The following is a 10,754-nucleotide window of genomic DNA, read 5'->3' on the forward strand; positions in this document are numbered from 1 at the left end:
CAGTTAGTCAATTGGTACCAGGAAGAACAGAAAGAATGCATAACTTAGCTTATTTCCATTTTATTCACTGTCTATTGCTGAACGATGTTTTGTTTGGGGAAAATTCTCTCCTCCACATCTGTCGATGATTCACTCTTGAAGCTGTGTTAAGACGCTTGCGTCAGTCATATGGCTACCTTCTTAAAGAGGTCGCTCCGGCTGGTAACACGGAAAATGTTACCGTTAAATTGAAACTTTAAAGCTAGAACAACAAATAAAAAACAAACATTGTTGCAAATTGTAATGCTGATAATAAAGTTGCATACACATTGGATTCACATGTATTATTATAGTTTGAAAAAAACATTTTTTATGCTGGTTGTATCATTTTATTTTGTTGCATTGATTTGCCACACCTTAAAGGCCAATCCGTGATAATATTGTCTTACATTAAACCAGTCCATGGTTCAAAAAAGGTCGGGAACCACTGCTTTAAGTCCTGATCCATGATAATTATCAATCTTCATGATCAGTTATTGTTATCATGATTGTATTCATCAAGCAGTTTTCAAGATTGTGAAACAAAAAAAAATGACATCAATGATAATAAGAAAAAAAACAGCCTTAACTGTCTGAGGAATCTTGTGGACAAATATTTGGAAAAGCAGAATCATTCCACTTTTTTTTTCTATTGCTGTAATATGGATCTTTCAGTCCACTGCTAATTTTTGCAACTAAGGAAAAATATGGGCCTGTGCAAACTAACATGTCATAAAATGACATTTTGAAAGTGATCACTAAATAATTCCTTATCAAGTTCATTCTATTCCATCTGCTGTTTCAGTCATGTTGGCGTCAAAGTCGAAGGAATAACTCATCTCAACATCTCATGTTGTTCAGTTCAGTCTGTAACAGACTCTTATTTCATTATAGTCAGTGGGCTATTTTACATTTTTTTTGTATACTTATTTGGCTTCATAGCTTGTCATACAAACAAAGTTGATGTTATTTTGTGTTTGTGTCACATTCCATTTCCTGTATCAAATTAAGTAGATATTAGAAGGTCAACTTATTAATTTAACTATAAATTAATACATTATTGGACAAGAAGGCAATTTCATAAATACTATGATCACAGTCTTTTTTATTCGGACGGACGTCTTGAAGACAGCTCTGATATATATTGAACCTAGAAAGTTACTACCAAATTACTACTAGTAAAACTGTTATTTCTTCAGTAAGAAGAGTACAGCGTAGCTCTACCTTAACTACTGAACCAATATTTCTTGTGATGTGAGCTAAAATTTACAATTAGGGTTCACTTCATTCATTAATGACTGTTTTACAAAGGTATGTATACTAAAAAACGTGAGAAAGAGGTTGATCTTTATGTGTTTGTAGTTTGTATATATTATGTTTGTCAGATTAGAGAGGTGCATTAGATTTGCCTGTGGGTGGTGATATAATGCTAAATTTGAATGGAAGAGTCACCAGGTCATTTTGTTCTATTGAAGAAAGACAGACGGACAGACAAACCAACGGGCAGACGGACAGATGAACAGACAAACAAACACAGAGAGACGGGCAGTGGACTGTGACCAGAGAGCAGGTCATTTGCATAACTGTTGATGGATAACACCAGCAAGCAAGGAGACTAAGGCCCCGTCCACACGATAATGGATTTTTTAGAAAACGCAACTTTTTGAAAACGCATCGAAAACGATTCGCGTCCACACGACAGCATTTTCAAAAAAATCTCCGTCCACACATAAACGCACCAGCGCGTCTTCGAAGACGGCAATAAGCATACCAAACCATCTGGTGGCAGTATTGAGTTAAATTTTATCCAATAGGAATCCTCCGTGTTTTGTTGTCACAACACACATAAATATGACGTCACAGAGGTTTTCGTTGCAGGCAAGACGTCAGTGTTTTTAAAAAGTTGCAGATACACCATCCACACAACAATGCAGACCCAGCGTTTTTTTTAAAATCCACCTAGGCCATCATTTTCAAAAAGTTGCATTTTCGTTCCGGATATCTGCGTTGTTGTGTGGACGGAAGGTATAAACGCAACAAAAAAGTTGCGTTTTCAAAAAGTTCCGGCATCGTGTGGACAGGGCCTAATGGCAGAGGGATTCCCCGTGGTGAAGCTGAAGTTGAATTTGTGGAGATTGTGGTCCTTGTTGACATGATAGCAATAGCTACAGATTTGTTGGCCGCACATTTATGATGTCAGTCTCCTGTTCCGCCATATTCCAAATATTTTCTATTGGACATTGATATGGTGACTTGAGGCCATTTGATTACAGTGAACTCAGCCAGTTTGAGATGATTAAAGCTTTAGAACGTCCTGCTGGAAGGCTGCAACAGACAGTTGGTAGGCTATGATCATAAAGGGATGGACATGGTCACCAGCAATTCTCAGGTAGGATGTAGTGTTTAAAAAGTGCTCAGTATATCATTTGAGGGGTCCAAAATGTGCTGAGAAAATAAACCAGGTGCGGGCCATTGCACCGCCAACGACAATCTGAACTATTGATACAAAAAGGATGAATCCATTCTTTCATATTGTAATGCATAATGCTGACCATACTACGTTAATGTAGGGGCAGAAATCATGACTCGTCAGACCAGGCGACATCTTTTTGAGTCCTCTGTTGTGCAGTGTTGTTGGTGAACCTGTGTGAATTGTAGCCTCAATTTCCTGTTTTTAGCTTACGTGATGTTCAGTGTGGTCTTCTGTTGCTGTAGCCTATCTACCTCAAAGTTCTATATGTTGTACACTCAGAATTGCTCCACTACTTACTTTAATTGTAACTAGTTATTGTTACCATTCTATCATGTTACTCTGGTCTAGCTATTGTCCTCTGACCTCTGTCGTCAACATGGTATTTTCAACCAAGAAACTGTTGCTTGATATATATTTTTCCATGCCTGGCTGGGACTGAATAAAAAATAAAACAACCTTATTTTATCATTTAATGAACATTTATGGTTTTTCACTTTCATGAGGAATGCTTGTAATGTCTTTTAAAATGCAAAAATGCATAAATTTTTTTCAAGGGTGTTTAATTTGTCCATTAGCAATTTTTACTAGAATCAGATTTGTGACACCCCCCACCCACCCTTTACCACCATCACCACCACTGCCATTTCTCCTTGTCTCCCCAACAGGAAGGGGAAGTAAATGAAGGAAGACTGACCTCCACAGTTGCTGTCACCTCCAATCCCAGCAACAGCAAGGACTCAAAGGCCAGCATCAACAATGCTGTCACCACAGGAAACACCCCAGGAATGACAAACACCACCCAAAATCTACCTGGAGCGGTATCGGGTGGAGGGGGTAAAAGCACTGAAGAGATGAGAAAGTTATTTATCGACAGAGCCAAAAAGATTGACACTGTGTCGAGGGCCGGCTTCCCTCTGGCCTTTCTCTTTTTCAATATTTTCTACTGGGTTCTTTACAAGATACTTCGACATGAAGATGTGCATAAGCAATAGACAAAGGAAAAGTAGATTATTCATATACAGTATTTACCTAGCTGATTCATGAGGACACTTGATTTAACTCCTTTTATTTCCATGTGACATTGAAAACCATTCAGGCTGACCTGAAGCCATGTCAGTACTCACAATCAATGCAGAAAACACATTATAGTAGATGGTCCACCAACCTCTCCAAAGGCAGCAAAGCTAGGTTGACCAGGTGTTACTCTACTAAGCATATACTGTATGCAGTTTCTGCTATAGACCAAACAGCATCTTTGTATTTTGAATTTTGTCATTTCATATTCCGGCACCAGTTTTTCTTATCAATTCAGATTCTCTGCATAGGGTCCAGAAAAAGAGGTTACATATCTAGGTAACCAAATATCTTACTCAATAAAGCATTCAATGAATATTTACAAAGTAAAGAGTAGGGTTTTTTTTATATTTTCCAAATACATAAAATTGAAACATACGATTTATAGACATATGCATTAAAGATTTCAAGTAATAGATACAGAAAAAAAAATACACATTTAAAATTACACATTTAAAGCTTAGTCATTTAAAGATGTTATATCAGTAAATGAAAATAAGATATGCTTCAGTTTAGTTACCCAAAGGAAAAAATAGTTATTGTTTGGAAAGATATCATTACGCTGAATATTTGTAAAGTTAAGGGTAATTAGTATTCTAAAAATAGTAAAAGACAGTTTTGAGTCAAGCCACTATTTTTCAACCAGGGGTTGAACTCTATTCCACTGAATGATGCATTTTTGAGATTACCAGAGTAGAGCTAATCTTCACCAATGATAAGTCACACTAACAGTCAATATGTGTCACTGAGCAAACTGTACACAAAATAAAACTGCTGCTAAAATGGAAAGTTAATTTAAAAAAAGTGAGGAACACTCTGTAAAACATAATTATGTAATCAAGCTGTTTACTGAGAACATTCCTATGAAGTGTTCCTCAGTCCATACTAATATTCTTTACACAATAATATGTTTCACCTTGTCCTATCTATGACGAAGGCTTTCATTTCCTTTCCAGACCCACCCACGATACTCTCACCTGTTACCAGTAAACCTGTTTATCTTGGAACATTCCAAGCAGGTGTTTTTGAACATTCCAAAGCTTTCCCACTCTTTTGTTAATCCTGTCCAAACTTGCTTGAAATGTGTTGCTGGCATCACATTCAGAACTAAACACTCAAATCTCTGCCATGGCGGTTTCCTTATTATGTCATTGCACTTAAAACAAGCAATAAGGGTTTTATTATCTGTAGATTTGAGCACTGCTGTTTTGTAAGGTAGATTTCTATTTAACAAATTTTACAGACATGCACTTTATTGCTCATGAACCAGCATCATGCTTGCTTTAACAAAATACACGTTGGGCAATACAACCCAAAATATTAGTGCAAATGTGTGTGACTCTAATAGTTGTGTGTGTGTGTGTGTGTGTGTGTGTGTGTGTGTGTGTGTGTGTGTGTGTGTGTGTGTGTGTGTGTGTGTGTGTGTGTGTGTGTGTGTGTGTGTGTGTTGAAAGTTTTGATTAATTCCACAGTGTAATTAATTGAGAACAAAATCATATAAATACAATCAATGGAATACAATAGCATCAATACATTAAGGATGCAGGCTGATCCACCTTGTGTGAATTTCCCCTACATCTCTGTCAGTGTGGCTCAGTAACTTGTCTGGCCTCCATGTGCCTGAATGCATTCCCTATAACATTGCAGATTGCTCCTGATGAGATGACAAATGGTCTCCTTGGGGATCTCTTTGATCAGGGCAGCAATCAGAAGCTGGGTAGTCTGTGATATGTTGTGGCATTGGTGGATGCTAGAATGCATGATGCCCCCCGAGGTGCTCAATTGGAGTCATGTCTGGAAAAGGTGAACCGGTCAATAATGTCACTATCGTCATCATTTAAGAATCACTATCAATTGGTCTGAGGATCTCATTCCAGCCATTTGTGTATCTCTGGTTAGCTCAATGAGGTCTATGGGGCCCTCCAAGGACATGCATCACTGACCATCACTGTCCCGACACCAAACCTGTCATACTGGAGGATGTTGCAGGAGACGTAATGTTCTCCATGGCGTCTCCAGATTTGTCCCATCTGTCACATGTGGTCAGGGTGAACCTGTTTTCATGAGTAAAGAGAACAGGACACCAGTGGCAAATCTGCAAATAATAGTGTTCTGGTGGGTTTTTGCCCTCCACCAGGCCCTTCCACCTCTCCTGGTGTACTGGCCTGTCAGCTTGTACAGGTATGTCCTTCATATTATCTCCTTCTCGACACTGTGCTGCCAGACACAGCAAACCTACTTGCCAAAGAAGTTTATGTCCCATCCTGTAGTAGCTGCACCACTTGAGCAACTTTTGGGCTGCAGATACACCCTCTTGATACCACTAGTGGCAATGGCAATGGAAAATTGCAAAACCAGGCAAGGACCAGTCAGAAAAGATGCAGAGAGGGGAATGGTCGCCATCACCTACAAAAACATTCCTTTTTAGGAGTTGTCTTTATAGTGGTTTCGCTTCTTCCACATTTGTGGCTTCCACATTTGTTGGAGCTTAACAGTGCATCAATGAGGAAAATTGTTGGCAATGAGAGGCAGAGCTGTCATCAGAGAGATTGTTATGTGTAGAGAGCAGTGCTGTTCAACATATGTTGCAGCAGAAAGGGGAACTCTTGTAGTAAGATATGGTTGTGCTAGATTGTTCATATCTGCGACTGTTCGGAAGTCGGATGTTTGTATTTTGAGGACTACCTGTTAGGCTGCAGCAACCCACCATAAGTGAAATAAACAAGGTTATGGGGATTGCACCATGGTACAGTTTTTAGATCTTGAGGCTCCTTACCATGCCATTTACCATGCAGCATGAAAGCACATGGCCCCACTCTTTGCAACGATATGTACAGATTTCAGGTGGGAAAAGGAGGAGAATGAAAACTGATGTCAAGACAGATATATAAGAAATAACCCGAAATTAAATGTAGTACCTTAAACCACAAAAACACAAGATTTTAGTGGGTCTGAAGGTCAGCAAGAGTAGAGACAATCTGAAGGAAAGACCAAATATGCAAAGCCACTCAGGAAGCAAGAGTTTACTATTGAATGCACTACTTATCTTTTGTAAATTTAATCTTTATTCATTTTTTTTACTTAAAGTTTCCACCACCTCGTAGTTTATGACCAAAGTTAAACCATGGTCAAATTCTGTGTGTGTGTGTACAAACCCGACCAGTAAAGGTGAATCTGTTTTTTATTTGGGTGAATTCGTTCAGGAAATCAATAGCTAGAAGCATCTATGGTGCTTTTCACTTCCTGTACATCAACCTATGAGAAGCTGATTTTACCTGGGCTCATGTCTGAGAGGAGCACATATCCAAACAAAAACAAGTTTTAGTAAAGCTGACTGACCTTTTCATCTTTTTTTATTATTTTTTTGTTTGTCATCATGCAGTCAGTGTAGATATAACCAAACCTCATTTTTGTCTTTATCTTTACCAGCATTAATTTCTCTAACACAGATATTTTTACTAAGACATACAAGGAGCACCTGTGAGAGTTAAAATGGTGATCTTTTACTAGTTATAGATTGCAACACTAAGCTTCCAAGATGTTCAGTTGGTCTTTCCATGCAGTAGCTGTGAATTATTTACTCCAGTGTTTCGCCCAGAAATATTTGTACTCTTCTAATGAAAACAACTTGGCATTGCTTGCATTTCAAACTTATGTTGATAATCAAAGCTAATGTAGACATTTGATTTTTGAGACTGAATGATTTTGTTCAACAATTTGAACCATACAGCTGTGTCCATATGGTATCATTTCTGATACTTTTTTTAATATTATTGAAAAAAGTATAATTTACCACTTCTTACTGGCAGGAAGTATGACTGTCCATACTGTTTACGAAATGTCCCTGCCACCTACATGTTTCCCTGGGGCCTTCTCCTATTCATCTTTATGTTTGTCTGTCACACTGTGGCCTATGAAGTTCGTCCATCTCATGGTTAACTCACACAGGCGTTTTAGCATGTTGCCTCACTGGAGTTCAGGACTGGGGGCATGTTCAGACTATTGTTCCTCACTTTCTTGTTGGTTTTGTTGGACCAGTTCATGATGAAAAACATTATAGCTGTGGGTGTGTTTGGGTTTTGTAGTTGAGTGCTTACACTTTTATGTTGTGCAAGCAGAGCCCATTTTTGACCTGATTTTTTAGCTCCAGGATTATTTGAAGGTTTGCCTGAATGTCATCAGGTATCATTTGTTGTGCGGTGTATGGGGGAGCAACCAGAAATGATAACCCAAGCAATTCAGCAAAGTCGAACCACAGGTTGATACCCAATGCTCTGTAAGATAGCACTGTTATTAAGGTTTGAGTTTAAGACTAACTTTGTATAAACACATGTAAACTAATGGCAGTATGATTAATCCAATTCATGGTGTTTAGGGCCAGTTGTGCAGAGATTTGCTTAGATTGGCAATAACATAGCTATAACTAAAACTAATATTAGCATGTGTAGCGGCTGGACAGTAAAAAAGACAAATGTGGACAGAAAGGATGAAAAGTAGTACAATAATCACAGTAGCTGATTTTCAACGTACAATTAAAAGTTAAATTTTCTTACCTCTGTTAAACTCTTTCTGCCCAGCTATTGTGAAAGGTCATAATTTATCAAGTTGTGGCTTGATGAAGGAATTGTAAACTGTGAGCACATAAATCATGAGCCTTTGATTGACACTGTAGATGATTTACTCGTATAACATGAATAAACAACACAAAATAATACAGTGCACACCCATTTTTACAGCAGTTGATGTCAGCCCTCTTCATAACCTCACGAACAAAACTGTGACAGTGGTGCTGTTTTTACCAGAATCCAGTTACTAGTGAAAGTGAATCTGTATGTGTTTACTGTACTATTTAACTCTATCACACACACTGTGAAACTATATGCTGTACAATATGTACATCTCTATCATAGGTCAGACATTCATTTTGTACAAAAAAAAATGAGGTTTCAAAGTTTTTAAAATTTTAATCAATATCGTATTGTTTTTTGTTTTGGATTTGATGTGTATTTTTTGTTGCTGTTGGAAAGAGGCAGCATTTTTATATATGTTTTTATATGTCGTCATTTGCTGTTTTCACAAATAAATTCAATTCTGATGATAATCATATGTGATGGGACTAATGCACCAGGTTGTCACTGTTAAACCACAAATGTAGACTACGACCACCAGCTCATCAATAGATTTCTGTTGTAGTTTCCCCTACAGTTTTTGTCAACCTACCAGCTGTAAAACATGTCTACATGACTCTTAAAATGTTGAACATTGTTTTTTTCTGCTCCAGCAGTTTGATACTATTATGTCTGCTTTCTATTAATAACGTACAGTAGTCTGGTTCATATGTGGTAAATGTGTGGGTTTGTGGAGACTATTTTGACTTGTCACAAGCAGTAGTGCACTGCAATTTAAAGACATCTCTTATCAGAGTCCTGGATGAAGCCGACTACAGTTACTTTGTGGATGGGATACACTCTATTCTTGGACAAATTTCATTTGTCAGAGGTTGCATTTCATCAAAACAATTTTTAATCCACATTTAAAACAAAACAATGTCACATTGTACACATTCTTGATCTGTTATGTGAATTCACATACTCATTAAAATATGACAGAACTAATTGGCAATCATGTATTATATGACAAAACATTCCAGCATGGTCATATCAGGTCAAAGATGCTCAGTTAAAGGTGAAAAAAGGGAAACCCTCATATGTTTGATGAGTTGAGACATCACCTAATTTTTTGTGTGATTATAAGACATGTATGCAGTTATGAATTTGTTCTCTCAAAGTATATTGAACTACAATAAACTTGATACCCACTTTTTAATGTTGAATGTCTGTTGTTTCTCCTTCTACCTCCATTATAAAGGACAATGATATCTTCTTTAGTGCCACAATAAAGAAAGATATCCATTAAAAGCTGCAAATGTTTTTACTGTATTACAGTTTTTACAGTCTCCACATTTACAATGTTATTTGGTCTCAAGAGGATAGACAAGAAAGAGAAAGAAAACGAGCAAAACAATAGTTTTGATGTTTAGGGGGAGCTTTAATTGTAGACTATCAGGGTTGGATCAAATTTCATTGAAATTAACAAACAGTTTTTTAATCAGTAATAGTCAATCTGTCAGTCTCTTGGTATAGAAAAAAAAAGTTATCTGAATTCCCTTTTATCAGACTACTTCTGGATTAATTCAAAATTGGAGCTTGAAAATATTGTTTTGCTAATCCTTTTAGGAAACTGAGGATTTTTCTGTAAAGAGTTTACATGCCCTCCCCAATTTTGTGTGTCCAGTTCCTCCCATCACCAAAATCATGCATTAGATGAACTGATGACTCAAAACTGACACTAGGAACAAATGAGAGTGTGACTGGTTGTTCATCTTTTGGGATGGAAGTGGCTCAGTGGTAGTGCTGGCAGTCGAGTGGGTCGTCCACTCGGCAGTTCAATTCCCACTATCACCCAAAAACACCCAGTGTTAGCTGACAGTAGGAGGTGTCAGCTAACCTCTGGAGCACTACCAAGGCGTCCTTGAGCAAGGCGCTGTCCCCCTCACAACCTGCTCATTTGGGCGCTCCAGAAAGGGCCTGCCCGCCACTCTACCTCCCATTGCATGCGTACAGGCCTCCTTGTGTGTGTTTGTGTGTATTACAGGGGCCTGTACACACTAATATGCATGCGTGTGACTGACTAACTAACATACTAGAGTGTGCATTCTTAATTTCCATTTCGGGATTACAACAGTATATAAAATTTAAAAAATCTTTTTCTGTGGCCCCGTGATGAACTGGTTACTTGCTTCACAGACATTCTAGAGATAGATAGATAAGTTATGGTATTATTGCCAGGATTTTTTTATCTAATCATATTTACTCCACCATATTTTACGCTATTTTCACCACCAAAACAAGCACAGTGAAGATTGGTTAGAGGTGCATTAAGTGGTGGACGCTACTTATTTTCTACGGTTCTTCAAAAACGTAATAGAAACAATGGAGCACAGCATAAGGGGGGTTACATTGTTACTGATGAGGCCTAATGTCTGTGGTGCTGATACATCCATATGGACATCAAAGACATTCACAATATGTAAATTATACACATACTATCATTCCTATTGAGTAATTCAGGGCCATTTAATTGGATGAATAAATATGGATTATGCAATGTTGTTTTGAACCCACTCCCA

General features: G+C 37.8%; 1 protein-coding gene across 1 annotated transcript in view; it reads left to right on the forward strand.

Annotated features, from left to right (window-relative positions):
- LOC137600409 (glycine receptor subunit alpha-3-like) overlaps window positions 1-3,483 on the forward strand; it is a 44,143-nt gene extending 40,660 nt beyond the window's left edge. Inside the window, exon 9 of the mRNA XM_068322026.1 lies at window positions 3,157-3,483. Coding sequence (XP_068178127.1) covers window positions 3,157-3,483 — 327 coding nt within the window. The remainder of the gene's footprint in view (window positions 1-3,156) is intronic.
- Window positions 3,484-10,754: the final 7,271 nt, after the last annotated feature.

Source organism: Antennarius striatus, chromosome 8, assembly GCF_040054535.1.
Source record: "Antennarius striatus isolate MH-2024 chromosome 8, ASM4005453v1, whole genome shotgun sequence".
Classification (NCBI taxonomy): domain Eukaryota; kingdom Metazoa; phylum Chordata; class Actinopteri; order Lophiiformes; family Antennariidae; genus Antennarius; species Antennarius striatus.